General features: G+C 34.2%; 2 protein-coding genes across 3 annotated transcripts; one reads left to right on the top strand and one right to left on the bottom strand.

The window, feature by feature from the left end:
* The first annotated feature begins 1,440 nt into the window (after window positions 1-1,440).
* Window positions 1,441-22,082, top strand: LOC113521507 (maternal protein tudor-like). 2 transcript variants are annotated; one of them, XM_026907047.3, is made up of 12 exons: window positions 1,441-3,522; window positions 4,274-4,474; window positions 5,048-5,223; window positions 5,819-5,899; window positions 12,840-12,992; window positions 13,942-14,106; window positions 15,298-16,250; window positions 16,483-16,631; window positions 16,985-17,146; window positions 17,675-17,841; window positions 18,095-18,330; window positions 18,618-22,082. In XM_026907047.3, the coding sequence occupies exons 1-12, from the start codon at window positions 1,636-1,638 to the stop codon at window positions 21,368-21,370; spliced, it is 7,083 nt and encodes a 2,360-aa protein (XP_026762848.2). In that variant the 5' UTR covers window positions 1,441-1,635; the 3' UTR covers window positions 21,371-22,082. The 2 variants fall into 2 exon arrangements, with proteins under 2 accessions (XP_026762848.2, XP_052758886.1); XM_052902926.1 differs by lacking the exon at window positions 13,942-14,106.
* On the bottom strand, window positions 7,850-10,199 carry LOC128202469 (uncharacterized protein K02A2.6-like). The gene has a single exon (XM_052902928.1). The coding sequence runs from the start codon at window positions 9,829-9,831 to the stop codon at window positions 8,062-8,064; it is 1,770 nt and encodes a 589-aa protein (XP_052758888.1). The 5' UTR covers window positions 9,832-10,199; the 3' UTR covers window positions 7,850-8,061.
* Window positions 22,083-22,114: the final 32 nt, after the last annotated feature.

Below are 22,114 nucleotides of genomic sequence, written 5' to 3'. Positions count from 1 at the left end.
ATTTGGATCGAAAGACTACAAGTCGATTGAGAAATACACTACACTTATAGATAATATGTAGATAAGAGTCTAATTGGATGCACCAAATTAATGCACCACTTCTATGAATTGTCTCATCAAGCAGACCAGGACAAGGTTTTAGAGTATTGATAGAAAAACAAACATGACGTGTTTGTCATAAATTTTTTGTAGGTCATCTTTTCTTTTTCTCGATTAAAGAAATATATTCTGTGAGTTAGCTACAAGCCTTATTTAAATGAATGAACGTAATTTTTAATTAATTTCATTATTTACGTTCTTTATAACATAATTATCATTTTCTATTCAATAAAAATAAATAATGAAATTTCTGGATATTGCATTCTTTCTTACCTTTATATGCTAAACAATAACTAAAATTAAAAATTTAAACTTTGTAAGATTGTTAGAAATATTTTAGAATTTCTAATAATCGGTGTGTATGTAGTATGTCAGTGACAAAATTAAAGAGCGATAATTCGTAAATTATAATGTACAATTAAAATAATTAAGTACATTCGTAATATAGCTAGTTATAGTTTATTCTCTTGGTCTCCAACGATCGCTTTATCCACAATTTTTTGTAGATTTAACGTTCAGTTTTGAGGCCACCTGGAAGAAAAGGATAAGATGGCCTCCAAAAAGTTAGGAGTGCTCAATAGATTGAAACGGTATTTCACACCGTAAATTTGAAATTATATAAAGCTCAAGTCAGGTTACATATGAAATACTATTCTCACCTTTATGCATGAGTGCCACAGTACCAGCTTCTCTCGTTTAACCGAATTTAAAGTTGAGCGTCTCGAATTATTGACAAGCAGCGACTTACAATCCAACTCAGCTCATTGAAACTGCGTAAAGTTACATTTTATACCGAATTTATCATGAAAAGTGCTTTGAGGAATTGTTCAAATTGATACCTGTTGCTGATTTTCACCAACGTACAACTCGCCACAAACTAAAGTTCCATCGCAACCATCTGAACGAATGGCGGTTCTCCACCGTGCGTTTTTCAAGGCACTTTTTTCTACGCACAACCATTCTTTCTTGTCTCCATGCTCCTCTGGATACAGAGAAGTTTCGATAGCCTATACCATACTGGTCCAACTAACGGATCTGACAAATATTAAATATATCTGTCAGTATTCTACAACTATGACGATATTACTTACGTGATAATGTAGTTAAATTTCAATGGATTCGGGCTCATATGGCTATAAAAGGTAATGAAGAGGCTGATAAACTGGCAAAATCAGCAATCTCTTATGGTAAGTAATATGATATTAATCCATATTATATATAATTTGGAAGTATTACTTTAATTCGTCCATAACAAAAAAGTTGAAAATCAGGCTTTGAATTAATTGAAATTGACCCGAAAACCTAAAACTGTGTTTGCAACACAGTCACAGAGTACTTTAAACGTTATTATTCGCGTCTCGGCTTGCAAAGTCGCCATGTTTCTTGAAAACGTAAACGGAAAAGAAAGCGGCATTTTTATGTAAGTCTAAAAATTACGTCTCACTGTTGTCTAAACGTTCCTGGTGAATAATAAAGTAATGTGAACTCGTTGCTGTATTATCTTTTTATATTTGACTATTACTAGAAATTACCAATATGGCCATGCCAAACGAAAGTGTAAGATCTTTTCCTCTCTTTGTGACTCATGTGGATAGTGAGGGTCATTTTCTGAAGATAAGTGGTCAGCTCGACAAGCAAGTTTCGTTGATGTTAGAAAAACTTTTCGTATGTGCCTGCGATAATTTAGAAAAGGGAATTGGGGCAGTGCCCCCGGCTGCTATTCATGAAGGCATAATATGTGCAGCGAAGTACAGAGATGGTGTTTACTACAGAGCTAAAATCACTAGTACCAATAATCTAGCTACAGGTCTCGTCGGTGTTCACTTCATTGATTATGGTAATAAAGATAATATTTCCTTAAGTACTATCCGATTTTTGGATACATATGATCCAATATTTTTGCAAGTGCCTGGGCAGGCTACTGAATATTATCTTTCACGAGTTATGCATCCTTCTGGAAAATGGGAGGAACCACTTCTTTTGAAACTTCAGAATTTGCTGTGCAATGATGAATATCCAGTGACAGTTGAAGTGCAAACACGCACACTCCCTATCATTTCTATTCAATTCAAGGGTACTGATTTGTCAACACACCTTGTTACAAACAAAATTGGTATTGCTCTGCCTGTAAATAAACAGGAGGAACTTCTACAAATGTCTAGTGATGGTCAAGTATCAAATTGGCAGCTGTCCAGCATTGGAAATGAGTCTTCATATACTGAACATATACCATTTTTAATGCATCAAAACTTTCCTTTAAACCCTGCGTCAGCAATGCGTTTGCAACAAAATGTTGCACTGCCATTCAATGGTTCTGTACCACCTCCTTCGATGATCAGCCAAAGACTAATGGTTAACAAAGTTTCTAGGAATTCTGTAAACCTTAGACCTCTGTCGCGTCAACCTCAGCACACTGGTAATCCATTGTCTGGTACACCTTCTACAACATTACCTATTATTGCAAATAAACAACTTTCTCCAAAGAAGTCCACTACATATAAAAGCCGTTTGTTGGAACTTAACTCTCAACACAAAGTTTTTGTATCATTTTCTGAAGAAGGACCTGAACTCTTTGCTGTGCAGCTTGTGGCAGATGCAAAGAAATTACAGGACATGATGGATGATATAAACAAAAGGCCTCACAGCAGTCTTGCAGAACCACCAATGATAGGCACAGTATGCCTTGGTAGAATGTCTGGTGACAGGATTATCTGCAGGGCAATTGTTATGAATTTATCTGGGTCCCAGTGCAAATTGTTTTTTGTTGACTTTGGTGATACTGAAATGGTATCCTATTATGATATTTTTGATATTCCTGAAGAATTTGTAAAGCCTAATGTTTTTGCTATGAGGTTTTGTTTATCGGGAGTAAAGAAGTTGGAGAAGGGTCCATATCTCACTGAGACTTTCAAGCAACTGGTAAATGGGAAGGTACTTACGCTACGAGTTGTGGCACCTGAAGGACCTCCATTGATTCAATATGGAGAGTTATATTTAGATAACAAGAATGTTCTGGATCTTTTATTAGCAAATATGAAAGATAAGCTACAGTTCAAATGGATGGACATGCTCAATTTGGGAACAAGACAGTCTGTGCTGGTATCTTATGTAGATAGCTGTATCAAGTTCTATATTCAGTTGTCAGATAAGATTGATGAGCTAAATGCTGTGATGGATGCAGTCAGAGTACATTGTGAGAACAGTACTGCGCCTAGAGACCTACCTGTGGGCGCTGCATGTTGTGCAAGGTTTCCTGATGATGATAATTGGTATAGAGCAAGGATTAGAGATGTAAAGGGAAATAAAGTAGTGGTAGCCTATGTGGACTATGGTAATGAGCAAGAAATTGATGTATCAGACCTCAGAACCATCACACCAGATCTCATAAAATTACCAGCACAAGCTATGAAATGTGCACTTAAGGTAAGCTGGTATCTTTTTATTATATAATTTATCAACATAACTTTATCATCTTACTTAAACCTATTAGATCATTAACCCTAAAGTATAAGGATTATTTGTTTCAAATAATCTCTAATATGAATTCTTCATTTGTAAGTAATAAAAAGCTTAGAGATACATACTGATTAATAGGCAGGCAGTCTTCATTAGGCCTTGAAAATAAACTCATTTATAAGTGCATCATAATGCCTATATGGACGTACACAATAGAACTCTGGGGATCAACATGCCACTCTAATATGGAAATCCTTCAATCCTTCCAAAACAAAGCCTTAAAAACTAATCAGAGCACCATGCTCCATAAAGAATAAAGAAGTACATGAGTACCTGGAGATCCTAACTATCAAGGAACAGATACAAAGAGCCTGTGGAACTTATATGCAGAGTAATATCTTAAAAACTAGCTGGCCTTGAAGTTATTGACTACAAATAAATACCTATCTAGACTAAAAAGATCTTGACTAGCCAGCATTTAAAATTTTTATTTGTTTGAGATGACATATCTTTGGATATGCAGCTCCTAATGCCAACAATTGTAATACAACATTTGATTATGGCTAAAAAGGGCTAATTGCAGATAAAAAAAATTATAAATAATAATAATTACAAAATAATTTATATGTACATACATCCATGGAAGATATATAATTAGAATTTTCAATCACCTTGTATTTGACTTATAATCTAATAAGTAATTCTTTTTTTTAATCAGGGCTTTGAAAGTAAACCAATTGAGACAAAAACATCAAATTTACTGGAAATGCTGGCACTCGAAAAAACTTTGATGGCTCATATAGTAGGTGTCCTATCCAGTGATACCATGTTGGTGTCACTTGTTGATGACACTGTTAATCCACCTCTAGATGTGGCAAGGAGGATGAATCAACTTTCACAACCAAGAGTCAGTAATGAGGTAAGTGATCAGAGACTGTTTAACTTTATTGGTTCTTTGTGAGTCTTGAAATGGCAAACAAGCTGATGGTGCACCTTAAGGAATGTGTTAACTGTTACCTTTATACTTGAAGACTGCTATATAATAATACATACAATTTGAGAATAGTAGCTAAATTATTTGTATTTTTTTTGTATAACTATAGAAATGGATGTAGGAATGAATCCGAATTATCTCTCAATACTTTAAATGATCAGATAAGACTACCACTCTTTTGAAAGCTTTCTAAAAATAAGAATCGAGGTTGCTATACTTTCAGTTCTAAATTATTAGGTTATTTTTTTGAAATATCAAATTATGTTCATGTCCACGTCTTTTGTATATATTGATAACGTCTATAAATATATTTATCACTGACTTTATGAATCATTCAAAGACCTACTTGTAACATTAAATAACACCTTTCACTTTAATAATAACATGCGAGAGGCATATTATTACCGTCTGCCAGATAATAGACTACGAAAGATTAAGTTGGTGTGCGTAGGTAAGTCGATATTTTTGTTATTTTAAAATTATATACGTGATAAATAGGCTAAAGCGACGACTCCCGTACGTAAAGAAGCACCAGATACCTTCAGCTCCCCAGAAGGCAGTACGCCCGATGAGGGCAGGAAAAAAAACTTTAGACGTGAGAAAAGCTTTAAAGACGATCGCCGTCCAAGAGAAAACGAGGAGTTTGCGCAAAGAAGCGGCAGTTTTCGCGGCAGGTGAGAGAATGCTCCTTCCTAAAATACTGGCTGGTGCTTATGGATGACAGTGTCACATGCTTGTTTACCTTTCTGTCTTAAAAAACATCAAAGATCGCAACACATTTTAATCCAATCACCAGAATCAACCAGAAAAAAAATCATATGTTGTAATTTGTTGCTGAAAGAAACTATATTCCTTCCTAATTTGGCTTTGGCTTTCTTATAATGTTGACACTCCTCTGAATAATATCACACATCGTTATAATGCCATAGATATAGGACACTTTTATCTTCAATTCCTAGATACGATTACAGTTAAATAGATAAGTTAAAATCTCAGTGCGGGCACGCGTTGCCAGATATTTTTTTCTTGAAACAAAAAAATTATAATAGATTCCTGAGTCATGGTTGCTCTGACCTTCACTTCGGTTCTTTGAACCCGCCGTCGAGTTAGTTGAGGTGCAGTTCTTGTGCTGACAGACTACATAATGTATAGGTAACCCTATTATCGGCATATATATATGCGTTTATTGCCAATATAGATGTAAATCAGTGTGTTAATTGTTCTTAATTAACAATAGTGTATATTCGTGTTTTGTTTTTGTTTGCGCAGGGATAATAAAGATGGATTTGACAGATCTGCACCCGGTAGACACAGCGAGAAGTTTGGCGGGAGGCAGGACAGAGGAGAGAGGTGTGTTTTTATTATTTATATAATAATTCATAATTACAAATTAATTGAATGAATTAAAACTCTTTATTGACCCCTCAAAGAAAGGTACAATATTTACATAAAATTTGCATTATAGTAAGTAAGACGAATGAGATAATAATGCGCGGCTTTATCTCTAAATAGAGGTCTCTTCCAAGTAACCTTACAATAAATTAATTAACTTTATGTCATCGATAACATTAAAACTTAATTTTGTAATCTTATAATTTTATGCTAATTTTAGTACAGCAAAATATGAGTGGTCTATATTCATTGGTTATTGTTCTTCTATATATATTGAGGTAACGGTTTCTTCTTCATAGATAGCTGTTTGACGCAAATTACTACCCATACATTTTATAACGCTCTTGATGGCGTAATTATGTTAAATGGAACTTGTCGACTTACCTGACATAGACATGGGATATAAATATATCTACATAATATATTTATTATATAAATTGTTTATAAATTCCTATAAATAGCGTTTACAAATTTTTATTCTAAAAATAACTGGTTTCTTTTACGTGTGTTTTTTAATTATTTGTTAATAGAATAGAAGCTTTTAGCATTTGGTGCCTGCTTACTGTTTACGAAACATGACTCGATGTTATGAGAGATAGAGTAATACTTGTATTTTCTGCTCACTTTATGTCACAAAAGTTCTACTTTTGTAAATTTTTTTTATACAACTTAGAATGGTAAACAAGCTGACGGCCCACCTGATGGAAAGTGGTAATCGTCGCCTATAGACATGAGCAGTACCATGGACATAACAAAGTATACTGTTTCGCCCATTATATCCCCTATTCGTTGCTATTCCTTAGGAATAAGGTGTTATACTTATCCTGTAAATTCACTGTCATATCCCACCCTTCAAACCGGAACACAGCCATGCAAACACAACTGCTTCACGGTTGAAACACGAATGGGACAGAGGCACCCAAGCAATCGACTTTTGTACAAAGTCTCCCTCTGGTGCAATTGAAATCAATTTGATTTTACTTTAAGAATATATAAGTGTTCATTAGATACATATTCGTATTTCATGAATGCTTTTATTTAATCATAAGCTTATAATTTTCAAGTAACAAACGTAATGACCAGTAACTTTCAAGTGATTAGTACTCGTTGCTGGTACTTTTATGTGTGTGTGTGTGTACACACACACGTACAATATAAATAGCAGTTACGATATTGTTTTAGTAATGTGAATCGGATATAACGCTTCAGTTTTGTCGACATAAAAGCATTGATTTATAATTTATGCAAATAGGAGACTATAAACTATAGCTTGCGTCTCGCTGGAGTATAGAATACAGGCCGGAGTACTCTATGCCTCTGTGTAAACAAGTTCTTATTATTGATATATATATATCATAAAGAAATCTATTCTGGGTATGTGTATAGAAATTACCTGAGAGAGACTGTACAAAAGTCGTCTGCTTCGATAACTCTGTCCCAGTCGTGTTTTTACGGTGAAGTAGCTGTGTATGCATGGCTGTGTTACGGTTTGAAGGGTGGGATATGACAGTGAATTTACAGGATAGGTATAACACCTTAGTCCTCAGGAATAGCAATGCATAGGGGATATCATGGGCGAAACAGTATACTTTGTTATGTCCATGGTACTGCTCATGTCTATAAGCGACGGTTACCACTTTCCATCAGGTGGATCGTCAGTTTGTTTGCCATTCTAAGTTGCATAAAAAAACAAACTGTTGAATATTAACTATCGTGAGTCATACTGTATTGTAATTATTGAATTCGAGACTAGTTTGGCATCACCAAATTTAAAATGCGAGTAAAGCCGACATATATAATTAGAAATCAAATTCATTATGTTATATATATCAAATTAATATATATATATATATATATATATATATATATATATATATATATATATATATATATATATATATATATATATATGTAATGTATGTCCAGAGATATCGAAATAAAAACGCAAGATTACTGTTATTTGTTTACTGGTCGGTTACAGACTAAATGACATTTTGTTTCTTAGTTACCTTCAATAGTGTAACTTGATACCCTCAAATACTACAATCCCTCCCCCACTTATTCTTAAAAAAAAAAACTAAATTAAAAACTATAAACAAAACATTTTAAATTTACCTAACCTAGAGTTTATAATTAACCTTTTTCATTCTTGTGGATCGTATTGGATTTCGGCCTCTTTTAATAACCGTAGGTTCAGCTTCTGTAACCTTTTTACATGCTTTTTCTATGGGAAGTAGTGACAGGGGAGTTGACGTCGTTTGTTCAGCGGTTGTTCCTACTGAGTTATGGTCTGGTATGGAGACGAAAGAGTCATCATGTGAAAATTCTGCCTGAGATGAGCTTGATGTTTCTGGTAACTCTGGAGCGCAGACATCTGGATTGGTGATTGCTCCTTCCGGAACTATAGGTTGACACACAACCTCTGATGAAACTGTCTCTTCCCTCATGTTTCTGTCCGTCCCCTCCCCAACAATGGAGTAGTAATCACTTAGGCTAATATCATCTAAATCCTGAGATAAGTCAGTTCCTTTATAGGCCAATAACTGATCCACATGTTTTTTTACATGACAATTTAATTCTGGTACAAAAATAACATACATCCTAGAACCAATTTTTCGTTGTATTGTTCCCAATTTCCATATATGTTTCATGCCATTTTTAAAAATATGTTTTACCAAAACTTTACTTCCTGTTGAAAAGTCCGTCCTGCGATGTCCTCCAAATTGCTTACGCTGTAAGGTCTGTTTAACAAAAACATTGTTTTGAACTGTGGATGCTAACGACTCAGATGTATTATTATTGCTATTAGGTTGAATAACGCGTAACAAATCGAGCCGGCAGCGCAGTGATCGCCCTAGTAATAGTTGCGCTGGTGAAAAACCGGTTGTGCAATGTGTCGAATTGCGATAATTGAATAAAAAATTGTTTATTTTTTTCATAATATCTTTTTGATGTGTGTTTTCTCTTAAAATATTCCGTACACCCTTCTTTAACGTCTTCACGCTATTTTCAGCCTGACCATTGGACGCCGGGTGGTATGGTGCTATAGTGACGTGTTTAATACCATTTAATACACAAAAATCTTCAAATTGCGTGGAACAAAAATTTGTCGCATTGTCTGTCACTAACGTGTGAACCAATCCAAACCTACTAAATATCTCATTTAGTTTATTAATTATCGACTGGCTATCGGTATTAGACATTAAAAAACACTCAATCCATTTTGAATAGGCATCGACAGCTACTAAAAACTGATGCTTGTCAATTGAAAACATGTCCAAATGAATGCGTTCCCAAGGTCGTGCTGGGAATGCCCACGGCGCGAGGGGAGAACGAGGGGGTAAACTACGCTTAGAATTGCATAAACTACAAGAACCTATTTTTTCTTCAATATGTCTATCAATATTTGGCCACCAAAAACGAGTTCTTGCTTCCGTTTTTGTACGTACTACCCCAAAATGGGAACTATGCAATTCATTCAATATGTGCTCTCTGAACTTGTGAGGAATTACTACTTTATGACCTCGTAAAATACATTCATTCTCTAAGGATAATTCGAAACGACATAAAAAATAAGGCTTTATATTAATATCTGTCATCTTGGGGGGCCATCCCGTTTTAATATAATAAGCTACTTTCTTCAAAATTCCATCTAAACCTGTTTCTTTTTTAATGTCCTCTACTGTGATAGGTTTTAACATTGAGTCTTCAATAAAATTTATATAAGTTATGGGATCAATATTTAATTTATTTTTATCGTCGAACATTTCCATTGCATTTACACTACGCGACAAAAAATCTGCTACGTTATTATCTCCTTTAATGTATTCAATTTTAAAATTATACGCAGATAAAAATAGGGCATAGCGCTGTAATCTGTTTGCTGCCATCTCTGGGACTCCTTTTTTATTACCAAAAATCGATATAAGTGGCTTGTGGTCTGTACGCAAAATAAAAGGGGTCGAACGCCCATATAAATAATGGTGGAATTTTTTTATCGCAAATACAATCGAAGTAGCTTCTTTTTGAATTTGTGCGTAATTACGTTCAGAGTTAGATAAGGAGCGTGACGCGTAGGCGACCACGCGTTCCGTGCCGTCTGGTTGCCGCTGCGCCAACACAGCGCCCAGCCCCTGCGGTCCGGCGTCCGCCGTCACTATGGTCTGGTACTCTGGATTGTAATGAGCCAATACCCGATCTGACAACAATTCTGACTTAATTTTATTAAAAGCCCCATTTTGTTCTTTCCCCCACGTCCACTTAGTAATAAAGCGTGCAATGGACTTAATACACTAGATGTGTTAGGAACAAAACATCTATAATAGTTTATCATTCCTAAAAATGATTTAAGCTCTGTAACGTTTTTTGGACAATTACTATTAATTATAGCGTTTACTTTACTTTCTGATTTATGCAAACCATTTTTATCTATACGAAAACCTAAATATTCTACACAATCTTTAAAAAGATCGCACTTTTCCCGTTTCAAACGTAAACCAGCTTCTTGTAGTCTCCACAAAACCTGTTCTAACCTATTCAAATGTTCTTCTTTTGTAGACCCTGTGATCAAAATGTCGTCTAAAAATATACATGTACCCTCTATATCACCTAATAACTGTTCCATTGTGCGCTGAAAAATAGATGGCGCGTTAGATAAACCGAAAACTAAACGATTATAAATAAACAAGCCCTTATGTGTGTTAATACATGTTAAATATTTAGAATCGTCCAATTCTAGCTGGTTGTAGGCCCTGGATAAATCTAATTTAGAAAATTGTAATCCGCCATGTAATTTCGCAAATAAATCTTCGATGCGCGGCAATGGATAATTGTCCATAAATAATGCTTTATTTAGCGTCACTGAAAAATCGCCACAGATCCTGATACCACCATCAGAACGCAATACCGGAACGATCGGTGTAGCAAATTCGGAATGTTCTACTCTTTCCAAAATACCTAAGTCCGATAATCGCTGTAACTCACCTTCTACTTTATGTTTCAACGCTAAAGGTACCGGGCGAGCTTTGAAAAATTTCAATTGAATATCCGGTTTAATTTTTAAATGTACCCTGTATTTATTAAATGTACCCAGTTCATTTCTAAACAGCTTTTCATACTTTTTAATAAGAAAACTATCGATATTATAATTTTTTAAATGATTTAAATCATGTAGCGTGCTACATAATTTCAATTTAAAATTACTTATAAAATCCCTGCCCAATAATGCCGGTTGATTATCGTGAGTAACGATAACAAACAATTTAATGAACTTAGTACATCTCTCAAACGTTATCGGTAATGATACATACCCCAACGGTGATATTTTACTTCCATTATAGCAATTCAACACAACATTACACGATTTAAGGTTATGTTTATTTTTAAAATATGACTGGTATATATCGTCCGGTAAAACTGATACCGCGCTGCCGCTGTCTATTTCACACAATATGTCGCTATTGTCTATAGTAACTACCTGACGCATCGGTTGCCCGTCTATACACTCGATACTAAATAAATCAAAATTACCTTCTACCACGTCGTCGTTATCATCCACAGTGACCAAGTATTTACAACTGTTCACTTTTGATTTACACATTCGTTGCAAATGTCCCTTCTTATTACACCTTCGACATATATATTCTGAATAACGACACTTTTCTTTCGAATGGTTTTTGTAACCACACACATCACACGGTACGTTCTGACTTGCTGTTCGAGCTGGACGAGATCTCGCTGCCGGCGCCACCGGCGCCGCTGGTGTCCCGGTGCGGCCGATGCCGGTATGCAACGCATATACCGGTTGTTGCTGGTGCGCTGTCCCTGTGTCTGCCCGTGACGATTGCAATGCCAAGCGCGAACACCGCACTCTCTGTGCTATTTCCAGCGCATTGTTAAAAGTCAAAGTATCAATGGATTCGGCGAATAATTTTTCCTTCTCTTTTACGTTTTCCAATCCAAGAATAAAACGATCTCTCAAGGCGGTATCTAACTCCGTTTTAAAACCACAATACTGTGCTAAATGTCGCACTCGCGCTGCCCATTCTGCTAATTCTTCTCCCACCCGCTGTTCTGCTTTATAAAATTGGTATCGCTCCGCAAATGTACTCTTTTTTTCACAAAAATGCGTATCCAATTTTTCTAGAAGCAATTTAAATTCCTCATTCTCCAAAGGCGTAGGGAAAACAATATCCCGGGCTACGCGGTATGTATCTTCCACCAAAGCAGTTAATAATAATGCGCGTCGTTTCACTCCACTTTTATCACTTCCGTCATTTATATCGTTTGCAGTGCAGTATTGGATAAAACGACTCTTGAATATACCCCATTCTTGTGAGCGGTGGTCAAACGTGAGACTGCCCCCGAACAACATATTTCCGTAACTTGCCATCACTTCTACGATATCTATTTATAAATACAGCCTTAATTACACGTGTGAATTATTTCTCGTCGCCAATATGTAATGTATGTCCAGAGATATCGAAATAAAAACGCAAGATTACTGTTACTTGTTTACTGGTCGGTTACAGACTAAATGACATTTTGTTTCTTAGTTACCTTCAATAGTGTAACTTGATACCCTCAAATACTACAATATATATAATTAGATTATCCAGTAGAGTTATTCCAACTTCTAATGTAAGTTGATGATTGTTATGGTCACCTCTACTTCTCTCAAATTTGCATGTTTACATTTTTTATGTAGTAACCTATAGTTAACTTTGTTGATGGTACTATTCATTATGTTCAAATGTAAAATTATCATGATATATTGTGTTACTGCTTGTTAACTTTAATAAAATAAAAAAAGAAACTTGTTCTATTATTGTTCTTTTAATTAAATGTGAACTTTTTTTATTAATTCAGATAAAGATATAATAAAAATAATGTTTTTCAGGCGCAGTGGTCCAAAACCGTGGGAGAATAATACGTCACATAATGCTGCACCTGCGCCTGCTGACGACAACTGGGACGAAACGCCTCAGCCTAGTCAATCCTTCCAGACACCTTCCGGTCGACCCCATAATAACCGCGACAATAATAGAGACAGGTATGTTTAGAGATATAGAAAATAAATCAGCGAACTTACCAAACAAATATGCATAAATTTTTGACCCATAGATATTGATGGAGTCTTTAAAAATGTTGACCTGTTTCATACCAAGTTTTGCGGATCGATCTAACGGCTTCTCTGTCCTTTTAAGAGTTTAATTTTTGTAAAAGCAAATAATCTATATTGTGAATTAGTTTCTTTAATTTTAGTAATTTCAGCTGAGCGATATTGAGGCGCTACTTATATTTTTATATTAGTATACATAGGTACGTAATATATGCAATGTGTTAAAGAAATGATATAACAATCTAAAATAATACGAATAATAGATATGCAACATTCAAATATTTTTTTATTATATTGATTATATATCTAGGCAACTGAATAATTTGAATTTCATAGATATTATAGCTACATTACATACACCTTGAAACTATTTTATATTAAACGATAAAATTTGTTTTGTATTTTGTACCTTTACAAAGATTTTATTGTTTCTGTTCATTAAGTATGATTTATGTAACTTCATTTTTAAATATGTTTAAACATGTTCTATTTTTAAATACATTATTATAATTTAAAAAAAAATAAAAAAAAAAACACGTCTCTGCATTTATTTATAAGTTCAGAAAGAATATTTAAACGAAAAGAACTGGCAAACAATCCGATTATTCTATATTAGGTGTATAAATAATTTAAAAAGGAAATAGAAAATCCATATAATTATTGATGAATTTAACTGATGTAAACTTTATATCTCTTCTTACTGTAGTATTGATTCAGGTGTCATGATATCATAACAATAGTCGTAATTACATTATTATATTATTTACTTTTGTATAGCATTTTTGGACGGAATTTGTACACACAGTACAGTACACAGCAAAGATTCTATGTTAAAATATAAGTAAACAAAATTAAATCGTTCATATACATAATTCGACAGAAGAAAACCCAGGTCGGATCATCACGATAAATCCGGCCCAAGGCCCGGATGGAAGAATAAAGATTCGACAGGGGTCGGCAAAAGGCTAAGGCAGGCAGCAGAGGCCGCGTCTTTGGACGCACAGAACGCCCACCAAAAAGGCTCAATTCAAGATAGATTGAAACGGTACTGGTGTTGTTGGAATCACGCCTGAGTTTCGTCTCACATTCTGCCTGATCCAATATTAATGCAATTAATTGTCACAATCAGCTTTGTCATGATTCCCTCAGTTTGTTTTTACTCATGAAAATGCATATATTAATCATTTTTTTTTAAATTATGTATATATTAAATATAATATAATATATAATAAGTATATAAATAAAATATATAATATCAGAGAATTTAAATATTATTATCTAAATATACTGATGACTATTATTATATATTTATTTTTTATTAAATACATAAGTAAAAAAATTCTATTAAAATTCCAAAATTACATGTCTAATGCACATTGTTTGATATTAATGAATATGGAAGAATAAAGGCTAATGTACAATTTACATTGTATAGGCTCGCAATTTTACGAAATCATCATGCGATAATAATTATTAGTTTCCAAGTGAAGCGTTAATATTTGTATCAGCATTGTTCTCGTTGTCTCGCTCTATTTGCTTGGTCACGCTTCGTTAGCCAGCACATTTGCAAGCGTTCTTATGTGTTTCTGCCGGCTTTCGATTTTATTATAATTCATCACCTATATTGCACTACAAATGTTTTTGTTTACAGCATTTGTTTTTATTTTGCATTCACTGTTTTATACACGAAATATTTATCACTTTTTTATATAGATGCTTGGTGTGGTGGTACTGTTTACTTACTTTTGACATTAATTACTATTAACATTATATTTTTATATTCCATTTAAGTTATCATGTAACTATAAAAATAAGTGGAATGTTAACATCATTATAACACTCCATTTCTATTTTACAAATATCTAAAAAATAATTTTGCAATGGTAAGAATGTAAATAAGATTACTAGATGGATGGACTACTTTAAATGTATTACAAGGATGCGGGTCCTCCAAGACTATTTATTGTAGCAGCTTTTGTTTAGAAGTGTACAATGAATAATTAAAATGATGATGATGACGATTTAAATTTACTAATATTGAATCGACTGTTATTTGTAATTCTAACTGTAACTCTTTAAATATTATCTTTTCATGTAATTTTAAATGTATTATTATTAAACTATTAAATTTAATAAATAAAAGAAGTAAATTACGTTGACCATTGTAAATATACTTCAATTTCTTCTTCATCATCATTGTGATGCTCATCTTTTAATGCGATAATATTTCTTGCAGTGATAACAAATTTAGTCATGATCACAATCAAGACAACAGAAATGATGATTGGGGAAACAAAAATAGGGAGAATCGACCCGACCACAGGGAAAACCGAGGTGAGAGGCGAGACAAGAAGGAGAACTGGAATCAGAAGAGAGAATTCAGAGACAGACAGAATGATAGACCACGAAGTAATTTCACACCGAGAGAACGCGCCGAGCGCTCCTTCAATTCTGATTCGGACAAAAAATCAGACAGGAGCTTTCGTTCCCAGGACAGCGGTCGAGGAGAACGGGCCGGGCGCACTCCACCATACAAAACTAAAAGCAAATTCACTCAAGTGCAATACAAAGAATTGCAAGAACCAGTGCCTTTGGAAACCCCGTTCATTGAACCGACTGTCGAAGTTGGTGCCCAACACGAGGTCTCCGTTACGTGGATAATATCACCGGAGAGTTTCCACACTCAAATACTTTCTCTACAATCCAAATTCCTCGAAATGATGCATAAGATACCAGAATTGTATAAAGGTGTAAAGTCTTATACAGGAGTAGTACCGGTTGGATCATCGGTCTTGGCGCGGTACCCTGCTGATGGTGTGCTATATCGTGCTACCGTAATTGCAGTCCAACCACCATCACAATTTATAGTTAGATATGTAGATTTCGGAAATAAGCAATTGGTAGATGCCAAAGATATATGGCAATTGGACAGACAGTTGATGGATCTTCCGAAGATGGCTGTACATTGTTCTTTATTAGGAGTGGTGCCGAAGGAAGGAGAATGGAAAGCGGACCCCGAGATAGACCTATGCTTTAATGCGCCTCGCTATCAGTGTGTCTTCCAGGAATGTCTGGAAGATCAGCAATACAAAGTGTCACTTTGGAATAATGGGGCTAGTGTCGCCGATATGCTCGTCGAGAAAGGTCTAGCTGCTTTGTCTGAACATCAGTCATCTGTTACTTTGAAAGGTAATTCATTATTTTTATCTTTATTTTTTATGATGTAATATAAAAAAAGGCCTTCAATTTGCCCTAAAAATATTTCTTGCGTCAATTATAATATTCTTTTTCAAAATTCATATAATCTGACCAAACCAAACCTTCTATCAAATTTGGCAAGGTTCACTTTATACATTATGCAAATAACAATCGTTTCTCGGACCAATTTTGGCAATGAATTGATAATATTTTATGTTTACAGATGAAGCAATCGACTTGACGATTATTGTGGGCCAACAAATCTTATGTAAAGTTACCCATGTGGAATCATTTGAAAAATTCTATGTACAACTAGATTTAGACAAAGCAGCTCTAGTTGAAAATGCTATTGAAACTTTCGATACCTCTCAAGTAAGTGCCATACTACAATTATTCTTGGAGTTAATTCACTGATTTCACTTAATAGAAACTGGCGATTAACTGCGCATACATAATGCATTTAGTAGATTAATTTTCTTTAATTCCACGACTGACGACTATTGAGGTTCTGTAGCCAAATGGACTATAGAAATTACCTTCAACTATTCAGAAAAAATATTAATAAAATTGTGTTTTTGTTTATCGTAATTTATTGTAATTCATTTTATTTATTGTAATGTTTTTGATTTTGTGTTTTAATACTGTTTCGTTTACTTTTTTTTGAATGGTCTGTTTTCTGTAAATGAAATGAAAAATGCTAAGAAATATATTATTCTCTTATTTAGCTCACACCATTATCAGCGGACAGCCTCGCGGAAGGTATTCACTGCACATTGAAACACGAGGGCAAAATATACCGCGCTATACTCGACGATGTTGTCGACACCGCTAACATAAAAGCAGTGTTGCCGGATTACGGAAATAGTGTAACTGCGCCATTAGAAAACGTGAGTGTATTTTATATTAAATTAATTCATCAAAAATCTACATTACATTTACGTAGTAAATTAACAGAATCTACAGAGTAATTAAAAGTACAATATCAGTCTGTATTTAAAATGTAATAAATCAAGAGTGAGTTGGCTTGATGTGAGGAAAGGAGAAAGGTTGTTTTATTTTACAAATAAAGCATGCTATCATATACTATTTTTAACCTGTAATTCTTTCTCTTTTGTCTACAATAAAAAAAAAATCTTTGTATTTGTTCGGGTATGTGGATAGAATGGTGGATGAAACATCTATAGACTGCGAACTTGGATGGATACAGGTACTGGGTAAAACCAAAACTAGCCTATAGGATTAAATTGACCATACATATCTAAGAGAGAATTATAGTAAAATTTGTATGTAAAGAAAGATGTTTAGCAAATAATTCTCTATGTCTATCCCGTGCTATTGAACGTTGTATGAAGCCATTTTAGTATTAGAGACTCAATGTATCAGTCTCATTATGTATACAAATTATACTTTTGCAGCTTATGATATTGCCAAGCGAATTGAGCGTATACTTCTATCAATCATTGGAATGCAAGCTAAACAACTACACAGCTGAATCCAAGACACTACTTTCGCTGGATGAATTAAAGGAACGCCTTACCGGCAACAAATTTATAATCTACATCAATGACGTACAAGAAATCAGGTACTGGGTAATTTTTATATTTATTATGATATAGTAATGTGACTATACCACAAAGTACTAAATATTTAAAATATTTCCACCAATATTAGTCATACTTAATAATGTGCCTTCTCTTTATATATTAACTTACTAATTATAAATTAAATATATTCAGTCGCTAAATGTAAAGATTTTTAGGTACGGATTAAGTAGAGTCATTGTAAATTAAAGATTACATAATTATTTAATGTATTTAAATAATATTTTTTTTCAGTTTGGTATCGACGCTATATGACAGCGTGACGGGCCAAAAAGTGGCCATATTTGAGCCGGATGAAGGCGCGTACGATGAGGTGGTGCAACTCTGTATGAGAGCTGTTTTTAACTACAACTTTGGACTAGCATATATCTCGCATTCGGAAAATCTGAACGAATTTTACCTGCAAAAATCTTCTGATGGTGATAAGATAGCACAACTTTTAGATGATCTATTCAAGTTTTATGAAGAAGGTATTGTATGATATATAAAATAATAGTATTATTTTTAGTTCAGTAGCAATGGGCACTGATAATATAATATAGTATATGCTAGCAATGGGACTGATGAATAAATTTGAATTAAATTTTTTATACAAAAAAAATAATGCATTAGAACAGGCTATTTTCATTTTAATTTACGCTGGCAAAATTGCGGGATATAACTGCTAAATTATAAAGTTAACCTCAGGATAATAAATACAAATTATTTTACAGTCCCTGTGAGTTTGAAAATATAATATTAATTTTATTATTTCCAGGAGCTCCAGAAGATCTCGCCACTTATGAAGTGGATGGATTATGTGCTGCTAAATCTACTGACGGAAACTGGTATCGCGCAACTATAATCAGCATTACAGAAAATGAACTCAGAGTTCAATTTCCTGATTATGGAAACAGTGAAACTGTACCTAAAACAAATGTTAAAAAACTTGACAGTAAATTCTATGAGCCTTGCACTCTTGCTCTTGTTGCTAGTTTGGGTCTTGTTTCTCTTCAAGAAGACACGCTAGCTAAACTGACAGAATGGACCAATGAAAAAGAGGTTCAAGTCACTTTAGCTTTTGGTAACGATGGGTGGCTTGCAAGCTTACATTTAGATGGTGTTGATTTAGCTATGAAACTTGTCAATGAAAAATTAGCTACTCCACAAATTGCTTCAAGTGAAGAACAGAAAATAGAAACACCTTTAGAAGAACCAATTTCATTACCACCTGGCTGTACTCAAGTATACATTAGTCACATAGATACACCAGGGCACTTCTGGCTTCAGATGATTGATAAAATTGACAAAATAGAAGAAATTCAAGCTGAGCTCCAATCCAATGCAGCAACATATGCAGATATCGAAAATCGTGAATTAGGCACTTTGTGCGTAGCGAAATATTTGGCTGATGATCAATGGTACCGCGCCGAAATACTCGACGCTGATTCGGACATCACCACTGTACGATTTATTGACTATGGTAATACGGATGTATTAGATAACCAACCTGATCTCATAAAAGTAATACCAGATCGTCTAAAAGAAATAGAGCGTTATGCTGTTAAATCTAGTGTCAATGCGATACCCACTGGAACAGGACAGTGGTCAGAGCCAGCATCAGATTTCTTCACACAGTTAGTTGGTGATATATCATCACCTGTGGATGCATTAATAGTCCTGAAAGATGTCACCACTTATGTTGATATTTTTGTCAATGGTGTCAATATTACTGACAAGTTAGTATCAGAAGGTTATGCTACAAGATCTGAAGAAGCAGAATGTGGAGACTTACCATCCTGTTTTGCTAGTCATGTCAACTCTCCATCAGAGTTTTGGATACAACTTGAAACGGCTGCACCTGAATTACAAGCTATGGAATCGGCCATGGTTGATGCGGAAAACTTCCCTGAACTGACTGATAAAGAAGAAGGTGTTATTTGTGCCGCTAAATATCCTGAAGATGGTGCTTGGTACAGAGCCCAAGTAATCGTCGATGGTTCTGAAGGTACAGAAGTACTTTTTATGGATTATGGTAATGCTTCAATTGCTAATGAATTACGCAGTCTTCCTGATGAGCTTAAGGTTAAACCAGCTTTGTCAAGAAAGTGTGCACTACAAAAACCACGCGACATTAAATCCTGGTCACGCAAATCTGAAATAAAATTCAATGAATTAGCTGCAGAAGGTGCAACGATTTTTAATGTACAGTTCATTGCGTCTGGTGATATATCTATTGTAGAACTTTATCTAGAAGGTAAATCTGTTACTGAGGAGCTTGTAGGACTCTGTGAGGAGCAACCAACAAGTGAACGACCGACACCTGTTGGTCAAGATTTAAACAGTAATGGAAAAATATGTTATGTTAACGCCTTAGACGAATTTTATGTGCAGCTTGATGAGAAAGTTTCTGAGCTTGATAAAGTTATATATAATCTAACTAATGCTTCTGAATTTGAACAAACTTCTGAATTAAAAGTAGGTTCATTGTGTGCTGCATTTTGGGCAGAGGATGAACAGTGGTATAGAGCAAAAATCCTAGAATTCTGTGATGTGGGTTACCATGTTCAATTTATAGATTATGGTAATAAAGCTAAATGCGAAGAATTCCGTCAACTTCCTGAAGAAATTTCTCGAATAGAACCTCTCGCGAAGTGCTGTCGATTAGTAGGAATCACAGAAGATAATATTTCGAATGAGAATATTAAGTCTAAACTTAATGACCTTGCAGCTGATGTATCTGTAACATTCCAGATAGAATTTTTAGATAGTACCAAGGAACCAAACTTAGTTAGATTATTACTGAATGGGAAAGACATCAGTGCAACTATTTCGTCTAACCCATCTAAACCTATTACAGAAAACAGAGTGAATATAGAAATTGACTCTAGTAAAGATAATATAACAGAAGAACTTAATGATATACCAGTAAAAATTAATGTTGAAAAACTAGATATTCATGCTCAGAAAGTAGAGGATAAAAAATTAGAAGAAAGTGTTATAGATAATAAACACTCAGAGGAGGCCGAGAGTGAGCTTAACACTTCACAACCTGATCTCGATGAAAGTGTGAGTAGCAACCATACAGTTATAGAGAATAAGTCCTTTGAAGGCAAAATCGATAATTTAAGCAACGACGTAGTTATTGAAGTAAACGAAGAAAAAGACACAAGTGAGAGTTTGCCAGATAAAATAATTTCATCAGAAACTTTAGAGAATTCTTCAGATAAAAATGTTTCTGCAGAAACTCTGGAGAATTCTTCAGATAAAAATATTTCTGCAGAAACTCTGGAGAAGGCTTCAGATAAAAGTATAGAAACTATAGAGAGCTTTAAAGACAATATCAAATCACCTGAACGTGATGAATCAAAAGATTCCATCAATACAGATACGGGCTATACCAGTGATGGTGAACAAGATAAGCCATCCCCTTCTGCAGAATCGGAGTCCCCTAAAAAGGAATCACCAACAAAAGAGGCAGTTGTAACAGATAAATCAGAGGAAGTCCAAAGTAAAGAATTACAAGTGTAAAAATGGTGTATATAACTTGTGTATTATAATAAATGTCTTATCTGGCTATAGTGAAAAAAGCCAATTAACATTTGCTTAGAAAATGTTATTGTATGTAGACATAACTACTTTCTATGTAGTATGACATACAGTGAAATGGAAAACTAATTGACTGATATATTATTGGTAAATAGTATTACCGATTCTGAGTGTTCCATTCATTGGTCTTTGTCACGAGAGCTGCTTTGTTTCTATTTAATATTTATGTTATATAATTTTATTTCTATTATTGTGTTGTGATATAGTTAACACCAGTTTAACAAATGTGACGATGTGGGGTGTAAGATATAGGCACTACGTATTATTACTTATTATTCTTGTCACACAAGAATTAAGATGTTTGTATTTTGTTGTATCTTTCTATAATTTAACCAGTGAGAACAAGTATTTGAACAGTATAACAAGTATTTCATTTTGGTGAACAATTTTCATTGTACTGTATGCATCACTGTCGTAAATACTCATATAATTTATCTCGATAGCTAGTTCGTTTTTATGAAAATTCTATTTTGGTGATAATTATTGTTACAGTGATTTCTTTAGGATTTTTATATTATTCATGTCCTTATAATTTTGTTGATTTGGATTATGTTAAAATCTGAAACCTCTTATATTCACAAATAGTTACGTTTGCGAAATGATTGTTTAAAGAATAAAGTCCTTTATAAAATTATATGATTTTATTTTAATTAGCATTTCTGCTTC

This window comes from Galleria mellonella, unplaced genomic scaffold (assembly GCF_026898425.1).
Source record: "Galleria mellonella isolate WM207_F2 unplaced genomic scaffold, CSIRO_AGI_GalMel_v1 utg99, whole genome shotgun sequence".
Taxonomy (NCBI): domain Eukaryota; kingdom Metazoa; phylum Arthropoda; class Insecta; order Lepidoptera; family Pyralidae; genus Galleria; species Galleria mellonella.
The sequence above is the reverse complement of the archived record's forward strand: the minus strand, read 5'-3'. Positions and strand labels throughout refer to the sequence as shown.